Genomic DNA, 24,942 nt, shown 5'->3' with positions numbered 1-24,942 from the left:
TAAGTATTTGGTCAATAACAAAAATACAACTCAATACTTTGTAACATAACCTTTGTTGGCAATAACAGAGGTCAAACGTTTACTATAGGTCTTTACCAGGTTTGCACACACAGTAGCTGGTATTTTGGCCCATTCCTCCATGCAGATCTTCTCGAGAGCAGTGATGTTTTGGGGCTGTCGCCGAGCAACACGGACTTTCAACTCCCGCCACAGATTTTCTATGGGGTTGAGGTCTGGAGACTGGCCAGGCCACTCCAGGACTTTCAAATGCTTCTTACGGAGCCACTCCTTTGTTGCCCGGGCGGTGTGTTTTGGATCATTGTCATGTTGGAAGACCCAGCCTCGTTTCATCTTCAAAGTTCTCACTGATGGAAGGAGGTTTTGGCTCAAAATCTCACGATACATGGCCCCATTCATTCTGTCCTTAACACGGATCAGTCGTCCTGTCCCCTTGGCAGAAAAACAGCCCCATAGCATGATGTTTCCACCCCCATGCTTCACAGTAGGTATGGTGTTCTTGGGATGCAACTCAGTATTCTTCTTCCTCCAAACACGACGAGTTGAGTTTATACCAAAAAGTTCTACTTTGGTTTCATCTGACCACATGACATTCTCCCAATCCTCTGCTGTATCATCCATGTGCTCTCTGGCAAACTTCAGACGGGCCTGGACATGCACTGGCTTCAGCAGCGGAACACGTCTGGCACTGCGGGATTTGATTCCCTGCCGTTGTAGTGTGTTACTGATGGTGACCTTTGTTACTTTGGTCCCAGCTCTCTGCAGGTCATTCACCAGGTCCCCCCGTGTGGTTCTGGGATCTTTGCTCACCGTTCTCATGATCATTTTGACCCCACGGGATGAGATCTTGCGTGGAGCCCCAGATCGAGGGAGATTATCAGTGGTCTTGTATGTCTTCCATTTTCTGATGATTGCTCCCACAGTTGATTTTTTCACACCAAGCTGCTTGCCTATTGTAGATTCACTCTTCCCAGTCTGGTGCAGGTCTACAATACTTTTCCTGGTGTCCTTCGAAAGCTCTTTGGTCTTGGCCATGGCGGAGTTTGGAGTCTGACTGTTTGAGGCTGTGGACAGGTGTCTTTTATACAGATGATGAGTTCAAACAGGTGCCATTCATACAGGTAACGAGTGGGGGACAGAAAAGCTTCTTACAGAAGACGTTACAGGTCTGTGAGAGCCAGAGATTTTCCTTGTTTGAGGTGACCAAATACTTATTTTCCACCCTGATTTACGAATAAATTCTTTACAAATCCTACCATGTGAATTCATGGATTTTTTTTTCACATTCTGTCTCTCACAGTTGAAGTGTACCTCTGGTGCAAATTACTGACCTCTGTCATCATTTTAAGTGGGGGAACTTGCACAATCGGTGGCTGACTAAATACTTTTTTGCCCCACTGTACGTCCATGTTTTTTTACTGTCAACTGGGCATTAAAAGAATTCATGCTAAAGGCACTCAACCATAACAATTCACCCAAACCGTAGCTTGTTACAGTCACACTGTATTCAGCTCTGTGGTGTTGAATTTTCCATCTGACTGCAGTCAGGAATGAAGCTCTGTGCCACACTGATAACAGGATCATTCACGCAACGCAAGCTACAAAACATAGTCAGCACTACTATTATAACACAACAACAGTGCAAAGGGTTAAAATTCGAGTGAAATGAAAGTGTTTAAAGTAATAAAATTCTATTTATATGGCACTTTTCAAGATAATATCAAAGAATGGTCGACAGGAAAACAGCTTAAACATCCAAGTAAAAAGTTCCTCAAAAGCAGAGTCCACAGATCTCAGGCTCGGTGGGAGAGAGTTCAAGAGTCGGAGGTCACTCTTGCAAAAGCTCTGTCTCCTTTAGGTCTCAGCCAGCAGGTCCTGGTCACATGACCTCAGGGACCTGCTGGGGATGTATGGGTGTAAAAGTTCACTGATATATGCTTCTACTCGTCCATGCAGAGTTCTAAAAGTAAGTGGAGTTTGAAGTTGACGTGAAGTCAATGCAACTGAATGAGCAACAGTGTGACATGTGAGGCCTCGCAGCAGCGCTCTGAACAACCTGCAGATGTTCCAAGGAAGTTTACCTAAGTAAACCACTAATTACAAGAATCCAGATGTGATGAAATAAAGTATGGATAACAATTTCCAGTTCACACAATAGAACTCAACTTTTAATGCTTCTTATGTGTTAACAGTGGAAGCGAACCACAGACTTCATATGATCTTACTGGACTAATATTAAAGCTGCTGTGTTGTACAGATCATCAAAGGAGTTTGTGCCTCAGATCTAATGAGTGAATTTCTTGGGTTTTGTATGTTAATTAGTCCTAATTAGCCAATATGTGTGTCTCCGCTTGGACTCCCGTTGTTAAGAAATGCAGCTTGCTAACCAAGCTTGATAGCATTAGCTAGCAACATCTGGCTTCAAAAACAATAACAGCATTTAAAATACTAATGTTAAAGCTTCAGAGTGCATACAATACAATAGCAAACAGTAACTATCATCTGTTTGATGCACTCCAACACTAACCCATCCAACCATGTTCAACCTATAAAAATGGAAAATATTCATTTAATGTTTCAAACTGCTGTGAAACTGCGTGATATTTTCTCACTTCTCTTTACAGCCGGTCTGTAAATGTCTTTCCAGTGGGTTTTTATTCAAACTGTCAAAGACGGCATGAAGTGTGACTTTACTCAAACTCTCAACAGACAAACAAAAAGGCAAACAGGGTCCGTGATGCTGTCAGAACAGCAGAGCATGGCGATGGGGGGCTGCAGGCAGCTGCAGATAAGAACTCCCACACGTGGGTCATGTTATCGCTCTGAGGCAAACCAGATGATGGTGTGGGTGTATGCAGGAAACAGCCATTTGGAGGGCATTTGATTTGAAAGGTACATTTAATCAAAACAGGGCAAAGGAGTTGTTTAAAAAGGATCGACTACAGTAGAGGAAGATGATTAAGTGAGCTCTTTGTGGCTGCAGAGCAGAGCAGTGGTTGTTGGTGAGTTCAGCTGAACCCACTGGCCCAGGGAGGACCTGAAGAATCTGATCACTCACAGATTTTTAAAAGGAGGACAGAAGGGTTGGATTACTCTCATTTTTTCCATGAGCTGTTTATGAATCTCTTGTCAGTCAAACACCAAGTGGACCAACAGCCTGACCTCTAATCACAGCTTTAAGAGACTCCTGAAAATACTCAAAGTGCCAATCAGACAAATCCAGCTTCACATATAATCAGAGTGCCACAGGATTAAATCATGGTTAGAAACTGTGTCAGGCACCAGCAACGCCCAGCCAAAACTTTCCAAACGAAAGGTCAGCTGAGAAAAGCCTGGATATTTTTCCCTGTGCTGCTCCCCTTTAAATTAGTAACAGAAACACTGGATGGAGCTGAGCTGTGAGCTCCTCGGTGCAAACGCTCGGACTTTACCAGACTAGAAAGGAAGATAAAGGGGCAGAAGATGGAGCAGATAGTTTGGGAATTTCCAAATGAGATAAGGAAGAGAAGGGTAAACAAACACTAGAAACTCCCGTCAACCCAAACCAGCCTGTAACCAGTGCTTAAGATGTGGCCTCAAAGACAAAGTGCATCTAGAAGCTGGCTAGAATTGGCTTAACATGACGTGTGAAAACTGAAAAATAGCTGGCCAGCTGTGCCAAATCTGCCTACCAGCACCTCCAAAGTGCTTTAGTTATGAGTAGTTCCTATAATCAGGTGTGTATTTCATATCATATACACATATATGAAAAATGTGTTTGAAACAGGTTTGAAAGTTCTGTCATCAAAGACAAAACATCAACATAAATCCACATTATGTTGAATTTACACAAGACTTCCCTCTCTAGAAAAATACCCCAATAATTTTATTGTAGCTCAGCCAAAATTTGACATATTCATGAGATAAAAATCACAAAGAATGCATGGGAGAGAACGAGAACCCTTAATTTAAGTTAAACACATTTTGTTTTCCTTCTGTGTCTGTAGGACATAAATGTAAGACTCTTCTCCCAGAATCAGCATCTGGAGGTGTTTCTCAGCAGAAGAGGACCTCATCTCCCTAAAACACAAAGACTCACGATACAGTAATAGCAGCAGTGCATTTAACATTGTGACTGTAATGATTTTTGAATGAGCACTTTGCAGTTTTGCAGGCTTACTTATTATAGATTAAAACACACATATGGCAGCAAGCAGCTGAAGAAGCATCCTCACAGTCAAGCACGGAGAGGAAACGTCATGCTTTGGGCTGTTTTTCTGCTTAGTGTACAGGATGACTTTGCTGGATTGAGGGGCCAATAGGTCACGATACGTATGTCACATCTTGGACAAGAAGCTCCTTTCCTCACGCAGACGATGGGCCTACATACTACCACAGCAACAACAGGGAGCTAAAGAAGAAGGCCTTTCACGAAGTGGCCTAGCCAGCCTCCAGACCTCAAGCTTCAAAGTGACAAACGGCAAATAAGAAACCTGAATGATTCAGAGAGTTTGTGGTGAGTTGAGGCCCAAATCTCTCCTGAGAAGTCTGCAAACCTGACCAAGTAACATCTTACTGCTTTAAGGGTTTCTCCATCAAGTAATAAGTCATGTTTTGCATGTGATTAAATACTCATTATACTCAGTAACAAGCAAATCAAATCAAACTTTTAGGTGATTAAAATAAAATTATTTCTTTGTAGGTGAGCAAACTTACAAATTCAGCAAATATTGGAATTATTTCCCCCACTGTAGGTACTAAGATGCTGCAATGATTCATTACGATGAATGCAATCAATGTTGTTTCCTTGAAGAATAATTCTGGTCTATTCTCTATTATCAGTGGCTGTAATATTATGTACGGTAACCAATCGAGTCATGGAAATGTTTAAACACTTGAATTCCCTCAAGACAAATGAAACAAATGAGTTTGGTAGATAAATTCTGGCATTTAAATGTTCAACCAGAGACTTTTTCTTTACTTGAAATCTTTGTGAAATAACACATACAGTCAGCGCAAAGCCAAAATGGGAAAACCAGAACCCAGCGCGTTTCTGCAGGATCACAGCGGACATCAGTGAGGCTGCAATCAAAGCGCTCAGTGTTAACATCCCCAACCGGACGCTTTACTCTCACACCAACCCGAGCGGCCGTTTCCCCGTCCAGCCAGCATGACGTCACTTTCCATAAACCTGTTTGGAGTTTTCAGTTCTGCCTTGAAGGTGCGGGCAGATGTGATTTAAACAAAAACTCTGTTCTTCTAAAGCCAATGCAGACAAAAACAACATCAGCTTCATAACCCAAATCTGACAATCTGGCGAGTTATTTCTCATTTAAAAACCTTTTTGCTGAGTCATTTCCCCTGTGCAGCATGTAGAAAGGGTGCAAAGTGCCAAAAATGCAGTAAAACTAATCTCCTTAACAGATTCCAAAGAAGCTTAGATGAGGAAATTGGGAGCTTATTAGGCCTCTTCTAAAAAACATCAGCTAACTATTTGTTTAGGAAAGAAAGAGTCGGATATGCATTTAGGTGCAGACATGTTTTTGGATAGAATCACTTCCTGCAGTTGTGAAAGCGAGCTGGGACATGTTGCCACCAGATACAGAAATTCTTTCAATTTCAGGAAAACCCCCACAAAATCCAACCTGTGGATTAAACAAGTGAGGGACTGTGCGAAAATTATTGCAGGGAATAAAAGGATCACAGCTGAGGAAGGATTAATACGTCTTTCATAAAGCGAGTGAGGTAACTCATTTGGTAGAGCAAGGAAAGGTAGCTATTTTTCCATTATTTCACTATTATTATTATTATCACTGTTAGTGTATAATAAGGTGCACCGTCTGACATGTATTTACATTTTTCTCATTAGTCTAGTACGATTAGTTTGTTTTGCATGTACAGATAAAGAAGAACTTGTCTATGCATACAGTCATAGCCAACCTATCATCTGTGCTTATGGTGGTTTATGTGTTATACATTTTTTATATATAACACATCTATATGTTTTATAGATATATATATAAAACATATATATCCACATTTGTGTGTTTGTCACATTCATAAACTGTGAAGTGAAAAGGGAAGTGAAGACGACGCCTCTCACAAACATTGTTAAAATTATTTTTATGACCTTTTTTTCAGTTGTGTCACATTTAGCAGAGCAGTAGCTGAGAATCTTCCTGAAAAGGTTAAATATCATCAACATGTTTGCTGACGGACTCGCTGCTATAAACCTGCACAAATCATCCCGTCACAGCCCTCTGGGAATGACAGCTTTGTTCTTTCTTCTATCGTTAGACATACGCACCTCACTGGAAAATGAACAGTAACATTCACAGTACAACTTCAGCTTTGAAAATGAAGCCTTTTTTAATAAGGATAAAATCTTTGCATGAAATTGTCCGCACACAGAACTTTTGTGTCAATCCCTTCTCTTGTCCTTTTCTCCTCTATGACTAAATATATCATTCTTTGTGACATATTAAACTTCAAAACCTAAAATAACGGGTTTAATGGAATCTCCTGCCAATTGTATGCAGACGATACACAGCTATGCTTTTCTGTTAAGCCCAACATCCTCAGCAGCCTCTCATGCCTCAGTGAATGATTTTCTGCCATTCTTTGTTAGACGTATCAAAGTTTCCTTCATCTCATTTATAGTAAAACTGAGGATTTTATGTTTGGCACGGACACTTTTCCCTAGGAGGTCAGTACAGTAGCTCTTGCCAGCACCATCAAATCATCTACTCAGAACCTCTGCATCATCTTTGACCAGCATCCGAATTTTGAATCTCACATCTCTCAGCTCACCCTTGTTTCCCTCATGTCAGAGATACTGCAAATACGTCAAACCTTTCAATCAGTTCCTTTCCTATTTAATCATCTGGAACTTTTCTCTGGCCTTGATTATTGTAATTCTCTCTTCACGTGTATCTCTCAGTCCTCCATAGCCTCCCATTAGTGCAGAGAGCAGCAACACGGCTGATAAGAAAACTAGCCAGTGCTCACATATCCCACTTATTTATGGATCTCTTCACTGGCACCCACTGAAATTCAGAATAATCTTTAAATTCCTGTTATTAACATATATTATATATATAACATATATACACATATTAACATATAAAGACCTAATTGCTGGAACCAACCTCTTCGATCAGCCAATCATGGTTTCATTACTGTCCCACGCTCTGATTTTAAAACCAGAGGTGATCACATTGAGTTTGTAGTGTAGCCCCCAAACCCTGGAACAACCTTCCTCAGCCTATCACGTCTGTTAATTGTTTTAAACCAAGTTTTTATTTACGCTGTGAAGCTTTTTCTAGCTCTGTGTTTTCCAAAGTGCCGTAGAAATAAAATTATTCTTTGTATTAAAACTTGCCGCTCACCACAACACCCATTAAATCATCTGGCCTTGGTCAGAAAGCTTTTTTTTACGTTTAAACCCTGCTAGCCTGGCACTGGGGACAAAGAGATTTACTATATTTCAGAATTTGTTTTGGCCTCACAGGGGCATCAAAGGGTCAGAGTAGAAGAAAGAGTGGAAAGGTCCAAAAAGTAAAGCACCCTGAGGGGATCTTGTGTTTTTTACGACAAAGAAGAGTGTGATGGTTTCTACAGTGCCTAAAGTAAAACTTTTACGTCTGGGTTTTATCATATTTGAAAGAAAAATCCAAAGCTTTGAAGTCGCAGTTTGATTTACAGCCATGAACATGTGTTTACTTTTACCAGCAGCTTTATGCTTTCAGTTCATGATGGAAAAGCAGCTCAGCCTCATGTGAACTTTACAAAATGCTTCTGCTGTGATAAAATCAGCTTATTTTAGCGATGCCGCTGCAGAAGGAAGCGAAAAGGCGCCCCGTGTAAACAAAGTGCGCAGAATAAACAGACTTTAGCGCATGTGTCGCTGTTCCTCTGCAGCACGGGAGGAAAACTCCCGTCACCCGTGTCTGCAAACATTTTAACATGTCCTGCGTTTCCTGAAAGTTTTAGAACTACTGCGTCCACTAACCTTACTGTGGTTGATCTAAGTCGGTGTGTTACTGCTGCTTTTGTCCATGATAAAAACCCTCCGGGATGTTTCGGTTTGTCCGACGGCACCGAGGAGCTTCTGGTCCCCCCCAGTGTCTGTCGGTTACATCCTTTAACGGAGACTTCGGGGTTAGACAGCTGAGGTGTTGGAGACACAGGGGGAGGAACAGGGGGGAGAGGAGGAGGGCGGTAATACGATGCTTCCTTCTGATTGGCTGAGACATGATTTTACCTTGAGTTTCCTTTAAACGTTGAGGAATTCATTGCGTCACATCTCGCACTGTCTTTAAGTTTTTTTTATTTAACAGTCTGCTGAAGTAAAAGTGAGGATTCAAACAGTTGAACAGACACAAAATGATTTCTGAGAAGTGATGGCCTGTCTGTTTGTTTTCTCTCCCTGCAGCACTGGTTTGGATCGTCATCATCGCCACACCAACCCTCTGCATGTGCTGCTCCACTTCTTGACCAGTATGTCCACTGTCCCTCCTCTGCACATGTCCAAATCATTTCAGCTTTGTCTCTGTTTGTCTCCAAACCCCACAGCTGGTCGTGTCCCTCTGATGTACTTCTAATTCTGTCCATCCTGCTCACTCCCAGTGAAACCTGAACATCTTCAACTAGGCCTCTTGTTTTTCATCAGTACCACTGTCTACAAATCATACATCACAGCAGGTCCCACTCCCATCTTGTAACCTTTGCTTTCACTCTTACTGCTATCCTTCTGTCTAAAATCACTTATCTTCACCCACTCCACTCTGCCTGCACTCTTCTTCACCTCTCTTGTGCACTGCTTTGGCTGGTCTTTAAACTCATCTGGGGCGGCAGCATCTCTGCTGGGGACAGGAAGAGACTGAACAGGCTGATCCGAAGGGCCAGCTCTGTTCTGGGATGCCCTCTGGACCCAGTGGAGGTGGTGAGTGACAGGAGAATGGTGGCTAAGCTGTCATCCCTGTTGGACAACATCTTCCACCCCATGCAGGAGACTCTGACAGCACTGAGCAGCTCCTTCAGTGGGAGACTGCGGCACCCACGGTGTGGGACGGAGAGATTTCGCAGGTCTTTCCTCCCCACTGCTGTCAGACTCCACAATAAAGACTTTTGCAGCTGATCAAACACACAAACCCACACATGTGCAATAAGACTGCTATATGTGCAATTCTTCTGACAAAGTTGTATTTTTGTATTTTCCTACTCAGTTGTATATAGTATTTGTATTTGTATTGTATTGTATTGTATTTTATTGCATTCCAGTGTTTTCTAATTTCTGCTACATAACTTTGCACTTTTGCTGTAACAAAACAAATTTCCCACCTGTGGGACTAATAAAGGTCATCTTATCTTATCTTATCTTATCTTATCTTATCTTATCCTCTTCAGTGCTCCTTGCATCTTCACTGTCTTCCTCTCATTCACACACATGAATTCTGTCTTGCCTCTACTGACTTTCATTCCTCTTCACTGCAGAGCATACCTCCACCTCTCCAGGGTCTCCTTCACCTGCTTCCTACTCTCTCTACAGACCACATCTGTGAACATCAGAGTCCACAGAGACTCCTGCCTGACCTCATCTGTCAGCCTGTTCATCATCACTGCAAACAAGAATGGGCGATCCCTGATGCAGTCCCACCCCCACCTTCAACCCATCTGTCACTCCACTGCACACCTCACCGCTGTCTTGCTGCCCTCATACATGTCCGGCATCACCCTCATATACTTCTTTGCCACTGCTGACTTCCTCATGCAGTATCACACTTCCTGTCTCAGCATCCTATCATCTACTTCCACAAAGACACAGCGAGGCTCCTTCTGACCTGCTCCGTATTTCTCCATCAACACTCTCAAAGCAAACGTCACGTTTGTCGGAATCTTTCCCAACATGAAGCCTCGATTCAGTAACTCCCATATCATCCCACTCTCTGAGTCGCACTGGATGATAAAGCTAATCAGATAAATGTTAAACACATGCATGTTGGTGAATTTCTCAGGAACTTCTGTTTAATTCAAGGTGGAGTGAACTGCTTTGGTTTTTCCCTTTTATGAACTGAAAAACGAAACGCCTGTGGCTCAGGATGTAGAGTGGGTCGGTGGTTTGATTCCCGTCTCCTCCAGTTTGTGTGTTGAAATAAATCGGAGGAAGCCGCTGCACTGAATCGCCTTTGAAACCTTTTGAATACAAGCGCGCTCACATTCACAGGTGTACACACGGGTGCTCACAGACACAAACTTTTTTGGCTCCTACCTCAAAGCACACTGTGCGCTGTCGATCCTACATGCTGCACAATAACGTTTAATATTTAGTATTTACTGTTATATTCACATAGATCATCGCGATGATGTTGTTTATTATATTGTCCCTTATGTAACATCTGAAAATAAAATTAAATAAACAATAAAAACAAAGGTCAATCAAATGGATCAATACGACAAGGCCGGGATGGTCCACTTGGTAAAGTAAATCCATTGGGCATCTTTCTTGGCCTTTAGACAATAATTCTGATGGCAAAAGAACCAAACGGGACAGGCGGGGGACAGTTTGTTTGCATTCATTTATGCGCGGCTCTCTTGAGGTCCCGCCACAGCATTTCAGTCGGGTTGATGTCTGGACTTTGACTGGGCCGTTGCAACACTTTGATTCTTTTTCAGCACGTCTGTTGGAGATTTGCTGCTGTGCTTGGGATCACTGTCCTCTTTCAAGTAACAATCTGAGCTGAGCTTCAGCCGTCGATCAGACTCTAGAATACTTTGGCATACAGAAGAGTTCACGGTCAACAACAGGTCGTGTGGCAGCAAAACAAACCTGAAACATCCCCCCTCCACCGTCACGTTGACCGTTGGTATGAGGTGTAGGTGCTGATATGCTGTGTTTGGAGTTCCCCAGATGTGATGCTTTGCATTACAGCCAAACGTCTGTCAGAAGGACGTTGTTACAGAACTGTGGCCGTACTGCCATCTTCTTTTTAGAGAGGTTTTTTCCTGCAACGCTTACAAACAGCCGATGCTTGTTCAGTCTTTTTCTGATTACTTTAATGCTTAACATGCTAACCGAGGCCTGTAGAGCCTGAGATGTAGCACTTGAATTTTTGCAGTTCCTTTGAGCATTGCACGGCCTGACTTTGGGATGAATTGGTCGTCATGTTCGATCAAAGCTTGAGGCATTGTGTTAATACACACCTCAATTCTACCCTCTCGTTTCCCGAAGCAGTAAGGCTGTGTGTAGTTTTCCATTGGATTCCTTAGAAAACTTTTTGCACAGGTCCTGTTTAAAGATGACTCCACGATGACTCATAAATGCATCTGAAAACATTATGTGTATGTAAATCAATTTATTGCAAGAAGATCACTGGGAACAAGGTGAAGGTGTCCATCTGTCCCTGCCCAGAGCTCCTCATCAACAAAAATGAGGATTTACAAACAAGTTAACAGACATGAGCATAAAATGACAAGAATTAGCTGAAACTAAGTGCTGTAGGCCTACATCCTAAATACTGTATATATCTCAAATATAACTGCTCATCAGAAGTTATTCCAACACCTGCGTTTATGATAGCATATTCCTCCTGATATGTACAGCATAATCAAGACAGTGCCTTTAAGATGTTGCATTAAAATTACACACAAAATAATCAGAACTATGAAAGAGGCATGCAAAACCGAACAGTATATGTCACTACGTAGCCTACCTGAAAATATCCCCCCACACACCCAAAGCGCAGCCTCGCTGAAGGCATAGCGCAGCTCTACAGCGCCATCCTGTGACTGCAGGACGCTTTGAATTGATCAGATTCAAGAACTGAAATAAAAAGTCCACATTTTCTTTGAACACATGCTGAAACAATGTGACCATAATGTTCTAACAGTGGTGCTCAAATACGCAGAGAAGAACAGCCACGAGCCTCAAATACAAGAGACGGCACAGTAATTGAAGCACTGTTGTGAAAGTTCAAAGTCTGGTGTTTTTCCTGAAAAGAAATCCGTTACATCTGCATCTCATCCCTAATTTAACACGTGAGGGCGACATATCAGAACATGTGAGAGGTTTGTAAAGGCTGACATTTCCATCCTTTGTCTCCAAATCCACTGTGTTTAAACTAATATAAATGCAACATTTCCAAACTATACAAAACTTATAAATTATAAAGTTCTATTCTTAAATATAAACAACATCAAGTCAGTTTCCAGTACTTAGATTATATATTAGGTACAGTACATTGTACACAGCTTCCACTGAAATCACTGTACACGATCCAAAAGGCTGAAACTGGAGGTCAGACGTGATCTTCGAATAAATTAATTCATAAATAAATCACGATTACGTCTTCCCAGTTACATCCTCGGCATGCTTTGCATCTGCTCCAGATTGTGGCACGCGCTCACTCACGCACACACACACACAAACACGCTGTGCATTCGACTCTTAAGTCCAAATCTACAAGTTCGGCTAATCTAAAAATACTTTTGGCTTTAAGAAATAACGTTACACTCGACTGAGACTAAAAGCTAACTTTTCAATAAAGTACGAGACGTCTACCGCCTACAGGGAAGTTTAACTTCAGTAGTTACATGTTTACCTGCAGACGCTTTGCAATAGAATATTAAAAGAAATAAATCTCTAATCCATAAAGTGACGGTGCTGGATGTCAGTTCCAGGTAGATCCCTTTCATTGTGTGGGAAAATTTAAAGCCCACATCTACTCAGGTACGACAAACAAAACAAAACAGCCAAGAGCAGACTTTATGTGATAAATATCTCTGTGACAGTGCAAAGCTAGAGCTGTGGCTGTTACAGCATGCTGTGTGGGCTGGAAGGAGACATGTTGAAGCATTTTGAGCCTAAAGGAAAACACAGAATATTTCGGCTTTGCAAGACCGATCCAGTTGTGCATAAGAGAATTCCACACAAAAGCTGATAGAAGTACTTCTAATATATACACAGAAAGCCAGTTTTTGCTTAAAAATTACTTAATCGTGTGCTTTATATCCAAACTTGTAGAAAGAGTAACAAACAATCCAGCTAAAAATCGCTGACTTCTCTCTTTTCTCGCCTCAGTCAGTCAGTTACAGTAGCAGCTTGTTCACCAACAGTAGCCTAATTGTCGGCGTTAATACAGTTAAGTTCACTCCAGCCAACGTTTTGGTTCATTATACATGATTGGCAGCAATCCCGCCGCTGGCACTTTCTCTTCGCACCTCCAGAAAATAACCCCAAAACATCCGACGTCCTTCTGTCCGCCACTCGTGTGTATTGCACCAAATATAAATCATACAGAACTCTATTTTTCTATTAAGTAATAGGTAGGACTTTGTTTGGAGGTGCCATGAAACTGGAAGCCAGGTGAGGTTCCCCCATCAGCCAGAGGAAGAATTAGTAGAAGAAGAAGAAGAAGAAGAAGAGGAGAAGGCGGGAGGGTCAGTGGATGTCTCTGCACATGGGGAGGTTGACGAAAGTGAAAACGTTGAACTCGATGAGGACGGAGAAGGACAGAAAGATGGCGTACAAGATGAGGCAGGCCAAGCCCAGTCGCCAGTCCAGAGTCCACTTGTTCAAATGGACGCCGAGGACCTGAACGAAGAAGACACGATTAGAGACACACCGCACAAAGATAAGAAGAGTGGATGCAACTATGAAACAATTCCTGACTTAAAAGAGCTACAATGCAAAGCCTTTATTAGTTTGTCCGGACCTCCCAGGAACAGTCGGTCCAGCTCAAGTCCAGCTGTTTACTTCAGGTCATGTTTCAGTTTTAGGTATTTGCACTTCTTTGCATACTTCAATAACAGAGGTCAAACGTTTACTATAGGTCTTTAGCAGGTTTGCACACACAGTAGCTGGTATTTTGGCCCATTCCTCCATGCAGATCTTCTCGAGAGCAGTGATGTTTTGGGGCTGTCGCCGAGCAACACGGACTTTCAACTCCCGCCACAGATTTTCTATGGGGTTGAGGTCTGGAGACTGGCTAGGCCACTCCAGGACTTTCAAATGCTTCTTACGGAGCCACTCCTTTGTTGCCCGGGCGGTGTGTTTTGGATCATTGTCATGTTGGAAGACCCAGCCTCGTTTCATCTTCAAAGTTCTCACTGATGGAAGGAGGTTTTGGCTCAAAATCTCACGATACATGGCCCCATTCATTCTGTCCTTAACACGGATCAGTCGTCCTGTCCCCTTGGCAGAAAAACAGCCCCATAGCATGATGTTTCCACCCCCATGCTTCACAGTAGGTATGGTGTTCTTGGGATGCAACTCAGTATTCTTCTTCCTCCAAACACGACGAGTTGAGTTTATACCAAAAAGTTCTACTTTGGTTTCATCTGACCACATGACATTCTCCCAATCCTCTGCTGTATCATCCATGTGCTCTCTGGCAAACTTCAGACGGGCCTGGACATGCACTGGCTTCAGCAGCGGAACACGTCTGGCACTGCGGGATTTGATTCCCTGCCGTTGTAGTGTGTTACTGATGGTGACCTTTGTTACTTTGGTCCCAGCTCTCTGCAGGTCATTCACCAGGTCCCCCCGTGTGGTTCTGGGATCTTTGCTCACTGTTCTCATGATCATTTTGACCCCACGGGATGAGATCTTGCGTGGAGCCCCAGATCGAGGGAGATTATCAGTGGTCTTGTATGTCTTCCATTTTCTGATGATTGCTCCCACAGTTGATTTTTGCACACCAAGCTGCTTGCCTATTGTAGATTCACTCTTCCCAGTCTGGTGCAGGTCTACAATACTTTTCCTGGTGTCCTTCGAAAGCTCTTTGGTCTTGGCCATGGCGGAATACATCTGACAGCCTTCATTCAGTTTTCTGAAATTCCCGCGTTTGTCGATACGTCAAACTAGGTGTTTTATGTGGCTGCAAGTGAACTTGCTCTTCCTCTTGTCTAAATATACTAATTTCAAACCTGTGGTTGACATAGGAGTGTGTGCAACTTGTTTAAACCTCATGTCAGCCGTGCGCTGTCTTTACCCCAGGGCAGGGAAACATAAGTTAAAGCTGTGAGGGACGCCTTCATATCATTGCTCCACAAGTCTGTGCATTCAAAAATGTTAGCTGCAGAAATCTGTGACTTACTGTGAAGAATACTGAGGCCAGTAGGAGTGCCACGGAGTATATGAGTCCTCTGCTGTTAAGTTCGATCTGAAGAAACAGAGAAAGAGGCGCATTTTCACATCATTTTCACCAATGACTTTAAAATGCAGTTTTTTTGTTTTATTCTAAAGTGTAATGAGACAAATAACACCGTCTCAGTTCACGGTGATGCAGTTTGGTGACAAACAAAGTCTCATTGTTTATGAACTCATTTCTGCTCCAGCAGACGCTTCTCCAGCGGAGCAGGGAACACTCACGATGGAGCCCGTCTCGATGCAGAGCGTTTGCAGCGCCCAGGGCAGACCCAGACCCACCAGGATGTCAAACACATTACTGCCTATGGAGTTGGAGATGGCCATGTCTCCCAGACCTGAGGTGAGGAGAGAAACACTGTCAAAGTCTGTGTTCAGTCGGGAGACAAAGCGATTACGACGAGCAAACCTCTGCTGTGCGACGCTGGACTTCTTATGTGAACGTACCTTGCCGCGCCACGATGACACTAGCCATGCAGTCTGGGACGCTGGTGCCCGCTGCGAGGAAGGTGATGCCCATGATGACGTCAGGGATGCCGAGAGTAAAGCCAATCACAGTCACCTGAGAACAGACAGACATCGTCTCAAGAGACAGACTCTCTGGGAATTCCTCCTTACGCAGGGCGGTAAGATAAATGAATCAATTCTGAGAGTTTCCCTCTGTTTCTGCACTTAATCGAAGGATGTGTGTGTTTTCCATAATGACAGCTGTGTGTCAGTGTTAGAAACGACTCACTATTTATAGACATTTTTGTATCAAATCTACGAGGTTCTGGCTGGACTGTGAATGTAAATATTAATGTGAACTTTTATGTATATAGATGAAAACACATTTGTGATGTTTATCACAAACAGATTGAATGCAATTAGCGACTTGACCCCATTCAGTTCCAAACCGTGGACAGATTGTCTCCATCTCCAAGGCAATGAGGCTGAAAGTTAACTGCAGATGGCTGAAACAATTTTGGCCGTGTTGCCGTCTCCCAACCAGTGTTTTCTCTAGTGTGACTGCAGCATTACATAAGTCAAAAGGATGAAATCATTTAGACGTTTCTAAAAACACAGTTTTAATAGTCTTGAAAGAAACTGTCTCCATGTTTAGAGGGAAAGGATCAGGAGGTGGTTGAGCGAGCCTGACTGGACTCACCATCCACACCATGATGTACGAGAGGCCGGCGATCCAGATGGTGGCTGTGAAGAAGGAGACCATGAACCACCTCTCCCAGCGGCGCTTGCCACAGTTGGGCACCGTGAAGAACAGAAGCAGGGACAACGGCCACATGATCAGCCACTTGAGCTTGTTACACACACCCGCTGGAATGAATAAGATGTAGTCAGGGTTTAACGTTACACGATGCTAAAATGAACATTTGCTGAGAGCCAGATCGTCTCATGTACCTGGAACTTTAAAGGGCACCAGGGGGCCCTCTTTGTCATCCTCTTCCTCTCCTTCCTCGTCATTCTCATTGTTCTCGTTGTCCTCATTTTCATTCTCCGTCTCATTCTCCAGCCGCTGAAGTCTGCACCTCCCGTTCACACCCTGCTCGACTCCGCCCATCCCATTCTCTAGGCCCCGCCTCCCTTGCGCCCTGGCTGCAGACTCAGAGTCACCATTCGTGATGCGATTGACTCGAGTCTCCGTGGTGTTGATCAGTCTTTGTCTCTGGAACATTAAAACAATCATTTGGACACTTTGCATTGCTCTCGTGAATTATTTTGTCATTATGCATAAAATACAAAACAGGAAAATATTTCTCTGAGGTAGAAATAAATATTCTTTCCAACTGTGGTTGTTTCCTTTGGATTTAAGCTGAAACTTCAGTCTGCAGCAGACAGGTGTCTGAGATATCCAAAAGACAATTAGCATTCATTCCACGTCTTATTTCATCTTCTGCTAAACCCAGACCCAATTATTTGGTTTGTATTTATGCTAAGACTCTGGATTTGGGCAATTTTTCAGGCTAACTTTAGTTGACAAATTTATATTTCTCCTAAGTATGTGAGGAGCATCTGAAACCACACATCCAAGAATAGTTCAGTGTGTAAGTACCTCATTGATCAGCATCCGAGAGGCCATGGTGAGCCGGGTTCTCGGGGAGAAATGACTGGTGATCATGATCCTCATGCCGGCCTCAGAGAAAGACAGCTGGTGGGGGTAGGCAGACAGCAACTCATCCACCATCAGCACAGACGGCGTGCAGTGGAAGTTCGCTAAAAAATAAAAAACAGAAAAATACGTTTGAGCCGATAAAACATTAAATATAAAATCTCGCTGGATTGGAAAATCTTAGCTGTTGTTTGTAAAACACACAGTATGGAGGCACAGTGAAGTACAAGCCTGGAGTCATATCTGCACAGACAGCAAGTTGCATCATTGCCTCAACCCAACCCCCCAAAAATTAATTCATTAATTAATTATATCTCTCCATCCACTGATTTTCTCTGGCTTATCCAAGTCCAGGTCAACCATCCAAGCAGAAATGCCCAGACATCCCTCTCTGCAGCCCCCTTTTCCAAGTCTTCTAGGAGATAATGAGACATTCCTAAACTGAGAAACATAATCTCCCCATGGTCTCCTGGGTCTCCACCAATGCTTCCTCATGGTTTATAATGACTGGAACACCTCGCCCAGGGGGCATAGTTCAATAAAGCCAAGGGAAGTACATCATTGGCAAAAAAGTAGAGATGACATTCTGAGACCACCAAACCCATAAAAGTCTTAAAAGTTATGAAGAGAATCTTGGACAAAGGGCAGGAACAAGCCTGACTTATTGCTGCTAATGCAGATTAAGCTCTCTTGTACAGGGGCTGAATGTTGGGAAGTATGGTGGTCAAATTCCTTTTCCAAGTCCATAAAGCACATGTAGGCTGGTTGGTGAAACTCCCACACACCCTCAAATATCTCCAAGAGAATAAAGAGCTGGTCGACTCCATCACCAGGATGAAAACAGCATTGTTTCTTCTGAATGCAGGATTCGACTTCCCTCACCAGTGCCCTGAAAGTCTATGCCAGGTCTATGTCTACAGCTGAGGAGTGTGATCCCTCTACTGTTGGAACACCACCAGTTTGTCGAGGGCACTGTCCCTGACGTCATTGCAAAGCTGCAGAGATACGTCCACGAGAACGGCATCAAAATCCTTAAGGAGCCTCGAGATAAACGCAAAACCAAAGATCAGATCAGGTCCAACCTAACCTGGAAAAAATGCAGGTTCTGCACATGAATATGAATCAATAGCTATTATAAAATCATGCCGATATAAAATCATGCTCATTGGGTGGGAAAAGGGGGAAAATTACTGTCCAGGAAGACATTTTGTGAGCATTTCCTTGAAACTGTTTTGCCCAGTAACAAGTGAGGAGGGCGACTGTTTCTCACTGGGGCAGCATTCAGAGTATCAGGTGCAAAACGAGCTGACAGAGCAGGCTGTGCCAGCATCTTGCAGTCCTCTCTTCTGTTGTTCTCAAGCTGTAACTTATTTTTGAGGGCAGAGAGAAAGCTGCAGACGGCAAACAAAACGGCTGACTCTTTGACATTCCTAGCATCCAAAGCAACTCTCAAGCTCTTAAAGAGACACGCCGGGAAGGCTACTGGGTTGCTTATTTGGTTGGAGAAGGTAAATGAATTCAGTTTACCAGTTTATTCAAACTTCTCTGCAAACGTCTTTACGCTGGCTTGTTTCCTGGATGGAAAGAAGCTCGGTGTTCAAACAGAGGGTCATAATCACCGAATACAAAATCTTAGAGTCTGCACAAGTAGTCCTTTGGTACTGTCCTCACCCTTTGCCTGCTTAACACAGAGCAGGATCAAAATAGAAGGAAAGTGCTCCTGCGGCTTTTATATTTATGCAAATTTCAGTGTGCAGAGATGAACAACTGCAACCCACTGAGACACTTTAGAGGACAAGCAGAAGAGGCTCTGATACCTTTTTTAAGCAGGACTGCAGTGGCGTCACACGTGACGTCCTCCAGATCAGTGCTTCCCGTGAGCCCATTGGCCAGATTCACCGAGCCTTTCTTTCGACGGTCGAAGTAGCGATGGGCCCGGCCGTTGAACCTGGCAGTAACAAACGATGACAGACTCAGTAAATCACTGCAACCAGCTGTTTAACTCTCTGAAGCTGACACTCACTTCATGATGAGGATGTAGACCGCATACATCAGGATCAGGACAAGAGATTCCCACCTGCACACAAACACAAGCAAAAGGTTTCACAGTCACTCTTTCCATTTCAAAAGCTCAGTCATATATATTTAGAGTTTTATGGTAAATGTCAATACGCACCAGCACACCTGCTCATCGTAGATGAACTAAAGATGCAAAGACAAAGAGGACACAAGGGGGTCATTAGGTGGAGGAAGTACGTGGGAGTTTAATTAAATCCTGCAGTTCAGCATCTCTGCCGCTAGGGGGCAGACCCAGCTAAGAGCTCAAATCTACAAAAGGGTCCAAATTAAAGATTGTTGTGTTACAGCCAAAATAGTAAACAATGCCAAAAGAAACAAATGGAATATGACACTGACAAATACAAATATAATACATTTAAAAGTTATGTAAAAAGTTGAAATATCATACACCACGGGGCTAAAATTTATGAAGGATAGAAAAGCACTGAAAAAAAGTTTTTTGCAGTAGCTGTACTCTGGTTTATTAACAGTAAACATTTAATATGTACAACCCTTAGACTGATTTTATGAAGTTTTATAAAGATGTCCTGTAAATATAAAATTATAACTATTTAAAAGTATAATAATAAGTTATTGGATCATTAATATGAGGATGTGGAGCAGGGCGTTATTATTCTACAGCTTCAGCTACTCAGTTACAGTTTTATGTAACTGATGTTAGTTACATATCAGTTGTTAAACCATTTCTGCACCGATAACTAAAAAATATGAATTTTGTTTTCATGCTTTTTATGCAAGGTTCTGCATCTGTGCAGAACAGCTCAGTTCAGTTATTTGTAAATGAATATGCAAACCTGCATTTAAGGTACATCATGTGTGACATCACAGTCTCTCTGGTTTCTGTTTATTGGCCAATCACTGAGCAGGCTTTGGTTGCATGCAGGTAAAGAGTCCTTCGGGAGAGTCACAGTTGCTGGAAACCATCGGCTAATCCAATGTATAATTTAATATCAATAGCTTTTTAATAACTAATCTGTAGTCACGAATATCATCCAGTAAGACTCTTTCACAGCGTCGACACACAAAGCTGTTTGTAAAGTGTGCATAATGATTATTTCATGCAAACAGAACACATGCAAACATGTTTAAACGAAATACTGCGATCTCTAGAAGTTCTCTGATGACTCTGCAATAGTCGGCCTCATCACTGATGGGGACGACAAGGAGTACAGAGGTCTGACCCAAGACTTTGTGGACTGGTGCCAGCTGAACTACCTCCAGATCAACGCCAGTAAACCCAAGGAGCTGGTGGTAGACTTCCGCAGGCACAAGCATTCTCCACTGCAACCACTGAACATCCAGGGTATGGACATTGAGGCTGTGGACAGCTACAGGTACCTTGGTGTTCATCTGAACAATAGACTGGACTGGACTCATAACTCAGACGCCCTCTACAGGAAAGGGCAGAGCAGGCTGTACCTGCTGCGGAGACTCAGGTCGTTTGGGGTGGAGGGCCCACTCCTGAAGACCTTCTATGACTCTGTTGTGGCTTCTGCTATCTTTTATGGTGTGGTCTGCTGGGGCGGCAGCATCTCTGCTGGGGACAGGAAGAGACTGAACAGGGTGATCCGAAGGGCCAGCTCTGTTCTAGGATGCCCTCTGGACCCAGTGGAGGTGGTGAGTGACAGGAGAACGGCGGCTAAGCTGTCATCTCTGATGGACAACATCTCCCACCCCATGCAGCAGACTGTGACAGCACTGAGCAGCTCCTTCAGTGGGAGACTGCGGCACCCACGGTGTGGGACGGAGAGATTTCGCAGGTCTTTCCTCCCCACTGCTGTCAGACTCCATAATAAAGACTTTAACTGATCAAGCACACACATCCATACATATGCAATAATACTAAGTCCAATAATCCTTTCTGTCATCGTTGTATTTTTACTCAGTTGTATATAGTATTTGTATTTGTATTCTATTTTTATCTTATTGTATATTTATTTTATTGTATTCTACTGTATATAGTATTTTATTTTATTCTATTCTGTACAGTTGTGTACTGTATTTATTCTTATTGTATTCTAATTTTTGCCTCATAACTTTTGCACTGTCCACTTCCTGCTGTGACAAAACAAATTTCCCACGTGTGGGACTAATAAAGGTTATCTTATCTTATCTTATTATTGGTCTTCTTCTTACTATTAATTGTTTTTTTTTATTTTTTGTCATTATTTACAGATTTTTTGTTTGTTTGCATTTTGATGAGATCATTTAAATCCCTACAAAAATCCCAAAGGAGCCTCTACGGGCTGTAAGCTTGATTTCATTAGCAATCATGCCCTCCTCCCTCTGCTTAGATTAATAAAGGTTTATTTGCATCAGGTCTGAAAAGCTGTCGTAGGAGAGTTATGGTCTCTTAAGACATCACGTGGCCTAAATGCATTTTAGATGCATGGCCTCTGAAGCCACATCAGTCCTGGAGAAACTGCCTCCAACAGCACCGTCTATGCTACTCAAAGATGGCAAAGTAAAACTGTATAACAACATTAATTCGGTAACATAGGTAATTGTAATAGTAATCACAGATTAGCTTAAAAAATGCAATGTCTGCTGTGAGTTTCTCGCCCTGGTCTGAGAGCTCAGCGGTGTTTAAACATCTTTTTTGTGTTGGTGCTCCTTGTTGGACAGAAACACTCATGTCGCACCTTTTCTTTCTTTTTCTTTGATCCACATTCTGTGTCTCAGGTGAAACAACATTCGCCTCCTCGGTTACTGCAGACCAAGCCTTGTTTTTTGTTTTAAAAAGAAAACCGTCCCACCTGAGGACACCCATCTACTTTCCTCCTGTTTTGGTTTCTTTGCTCAGTTTATTTTTTCGTTAGAAATAAAAATATCTAAAAAGCAAATTGTTCAGATTAGCTAATATAAACATGTTGGACAGGAAGAAACAAAGAGGCCCATTCCCTTTAAACGTGAGAGACACTCCAGTTTATTCTACTGTACAGGAAACATAAGTCAGCCACTGGTTTCCCACATTAACATGCAAGTGTTATTTCATTGCTGTAGTTCATTGAGGTAAGGCTAATTTAGTTTTCAACATATCATCATACTTCGAATAACTAATATTGTTTTGTATAATCTTTAAAGTAACAAATAGATGCAATGGAGTCAAAAGATCAATATTTCCCCACAAAAAGTTGCACAAAAGTTGACTTGAAACTATGCAGTACTTGAGTAAGCATACATCCTACCACTCCATTGCCTTTGTGCATTGCATTGTGGGAGAGAAACCTACACTTAAAGCTACACTGCTGAGGTAGAAAGTGCAAATGTGTAGTGACTGTAAAGCTGCTAACTATGACCTGCCCTGTAAATTGGCTCAGTAAGTGACTGCATGAGTGCCTCTTCCTGCACTTACTCCACACTTGATCATGTGAACTGTGCATCTACACGTGACTCTGCAGTATAAGCTCTTACCGCAATGAGGGCAGTGACAGAAAACGTGTAATAAATCGAATCTCGGAGTAGAGCCCAGTGAGACAGCTTCACCGCCTGTGAGGGGAAAAAAGGAAAACTGAGAGATAAGCACACTGAAAGTATCCCGCATCAGTTTCTGCTCTCGTACAGAAACACTCAGCCTTCTGACATCATTACCATACTGATGTAAACACAAGAGGTCTTAAGTTAACCTTTTGAATCACAGCCACTGAAAAAGGCAATTGCAGGTTAGCATCCTACATAGAAAAAGAGCCGCTGTGTTTACCGACTTTATGTAATCAGATATAACGCAGGGGCCCACGATGCCGTGACTAACGCTGTAACACGCTCCCACACAGCGCTCACTGTATATATAAGTGGAGGGTCAGGGGGTCACATCTTGAATGTGCCACTCCCAGCTGTGGAATCGTAAAGTTGGATCCCAACAAAATGTTTGCTTTTACTGGGTTTGACTTTGTAGAAGGAACCTGCTACAAACATCTAGCTAAAGGTAAGCAGCGGCGAGGTGCACTGGGTGGAACCGAAGATGATTTCACTGCCCCCTCCGAGCCCCCTCCGAGCTCCATCCCAGTGCCTGTCTTTCCCCCTCATTATCCAAGTATGATTACATAATCCACAATCTGGGATTGCATCACTGTTTGGAGTCCAGCACATATATTTTTCAGAGCAGAGAGCTTATCCTTGTACTTTGCTCATTTCCATGTCCCAGGCATGTCAGATAGCATCAGAGAGAGGCTGCTCTACGTGATGCTATCTCTGTATCTCATGTAAAATACACAAAACCAGTGAGGTAAAGTAGAAAAAAGATACAAACAGCCTCTTGTAATCACACTGACATGATGTTTTAAATGTGTCTGAGCAAGGCAGGGAATTAAAAGAAACAAACAAAAATACAAAAGCTCCAGAAAAGAATCAAATATAAAACACAAGCGTGATTCCTGATTTGTTCGTTTTCATCATGTTTATCTCCTGACATTACAGCGTTTTAATATTTACTTTGAAATGATGCAGAATATGTATAAAAATGAACTCCCCGCTAAGCGTGCCACAGCTAACATCTGTGACATTAAAGCTCAAACGAACAGCGTGCACTCCTCGCATAAACATGAATTCACCCTCTACCACTCTGTGGTTGCTCGGTATTTAAAGGTGACATTAGGCCGCCGGTTGCGCGCTGTGAAAATGCCACCGGGTCAGCAGAGAGCTCAGCCAGTGTAACGCTGCTATGACATCATACCTGGCCGGCGAAGAAGCCACACACGCCGATGATGCAGAGGATGTTGAAGACGGCTGAGCCCACGATGGTCCCGACGCCGACGTCGCCACGGGTGATAAAAACTCCTGCAGGGAGAGTGAGCCAACACGCGCACACACACACACACACACACACACACACACACACACACACACACACACACACACACACACGATGAGGTCCACCGAGAGCAGAGCACACGTAGCATCTGCAGTGGTGACAAACAGATGTCACACAACTGTCAAAGTACTTGACTCAAACACACGTGCCAGCAGAGGGGTGCGTGTCCCAGCGCTGCACTTTATGTTAACGATAGAGAGAAAGCATCACTGTGGACCTGTTATACTTTCCCTTACTCTCTGACGATGATACATTTCAAATTCTAATTCTTTTGAGCCAAAAGCCAAAGCTTCACAGTGCTACAAACACTCGGATTCATACGTTTTTCCTGCTCTATCTATTTGTATCTGTACAGAGAGGGGATGTCAGCCATTTAGAAGAAAGCAGGTTTAAAACAGAGGAGCTAAGGTTAACCTGAACACTGCACCAAGGCCCAATAACAGATAAATAAGGATTATTTCAAACTGTGAATCAAGCAAAGCTACTCTAGTAGAGTCTTAGAGTAAAACTATAAAGCTGGAAATGAGCTGAATATGTCACCTTGAACTTAAACAAAATAAAGCATGTTAAACACATTTGGCACATTTACATATTTATAACATATTTATAACTTATTGCAGCTAAATTTAACAGTACCCTTCACCCACCAGTAACACTGTATTTGCCATTAAGTGATTCTGAATATTTAAAGCCATGTTCACTGCATGTGTCTTGGGATAAAAGCATTCAAAGCCATGGCTGCTGCCTGCCTAAAGCAGCACTGCAGCTCCAGCTGTCAGAGTTAGAGCAGAGGATGTAGACTGA

At 42.9% G+C, this 24,942-nt stretch overlaps 2 protein-coding genes across 3 annotated transcripts in view; both read right to left on the bottom strand.

The window, feature by feature from the left end:
• Positions 1-8,195, bottom strand: part of LOC113023571 (ras and Rab interactor 2) — a 40,736-nt gene extending 32,541 nt beyond the window's left edge. For both annotated transcript variants that reach the window (XM_026169688.1, XM_026169689.1), the window contains exon 1: positions 8,009-8,195. The gene's annotated coding sequence lies outside the window, so the exon portion shown is untranslated. The remainder of the gene's footprint in view (positions 1-8,008) is intronic.
• Positions 8,196-11,345: 3,150 nt separating this feature from the next.
• LOC113023569 (sodium/potassium/calcium exchanger 3) overlaps positions 11,346-24,942 on the bottom strand; it is a 62,085-nt gene continuing 48,488 nt past the window's right edge. The window contains exons 7-18 of the mRNA XM_026169686.1: positions 24,001-24,104; positions 22,743-22,817; positions 19,426-19,451; positions 19,273-19,326; positions 19,067-19,197; positions 17,193-17,353; positions 16,541-16,805; positions 16,290-16,456; positions 15,590-15,704; positions 15,368-15,480; positions 15,093-15,158; positions 11,346-13,588 (exon numbers count right to left, since the gene is read on the bottom strand). Coding sequence (XP_026025471.1) covers positions 13,436-13,588; positions 15,093-15,158; positions 15,368-15,480; positions 15,590-15,704; positions 16,290-16,456; positions 16,541-16,805; positions 17,193-17,353; positions 19,067-19,197; positions 19,273-19,326; positions 19,426-19,451; positions 22,743-22,817; positions 24,001-24,104 — 1,430 coding nt within the window. The 3' untranslated portion in view covers positions 11,346-13,435. The remainder of the gene's footprint in view (positions 13,589-15,092; positions 15,159-15,367; positions 15,481-15,589; positions 15,705-16,289; positions 16,457-16,540; positions 16,806-17,192; positions 17,354-19,066; positions 19,198-19,272; positions 19,327-19,425; positions 19,452-22,742; positions 22,818-24,000; positions 24,105-24,942) is intronic.

Source organism: Astatotilapia calliptera, chromosome 6, assembly GCF_900246225.1.
Source record: "Astatotilapia calliptera chromosome 6, fAstCal1.2, whole genome shotgun sequence".
NCBI lineage: Eukaryota > Metazoa > Chordata > Actinopteri > Cichliformes > Cichlidae > Astatotilapia > Astatotilapia calliptera.
This window is presented reverse-complemented; position numbering and strand designations above follow the sequence as displayed.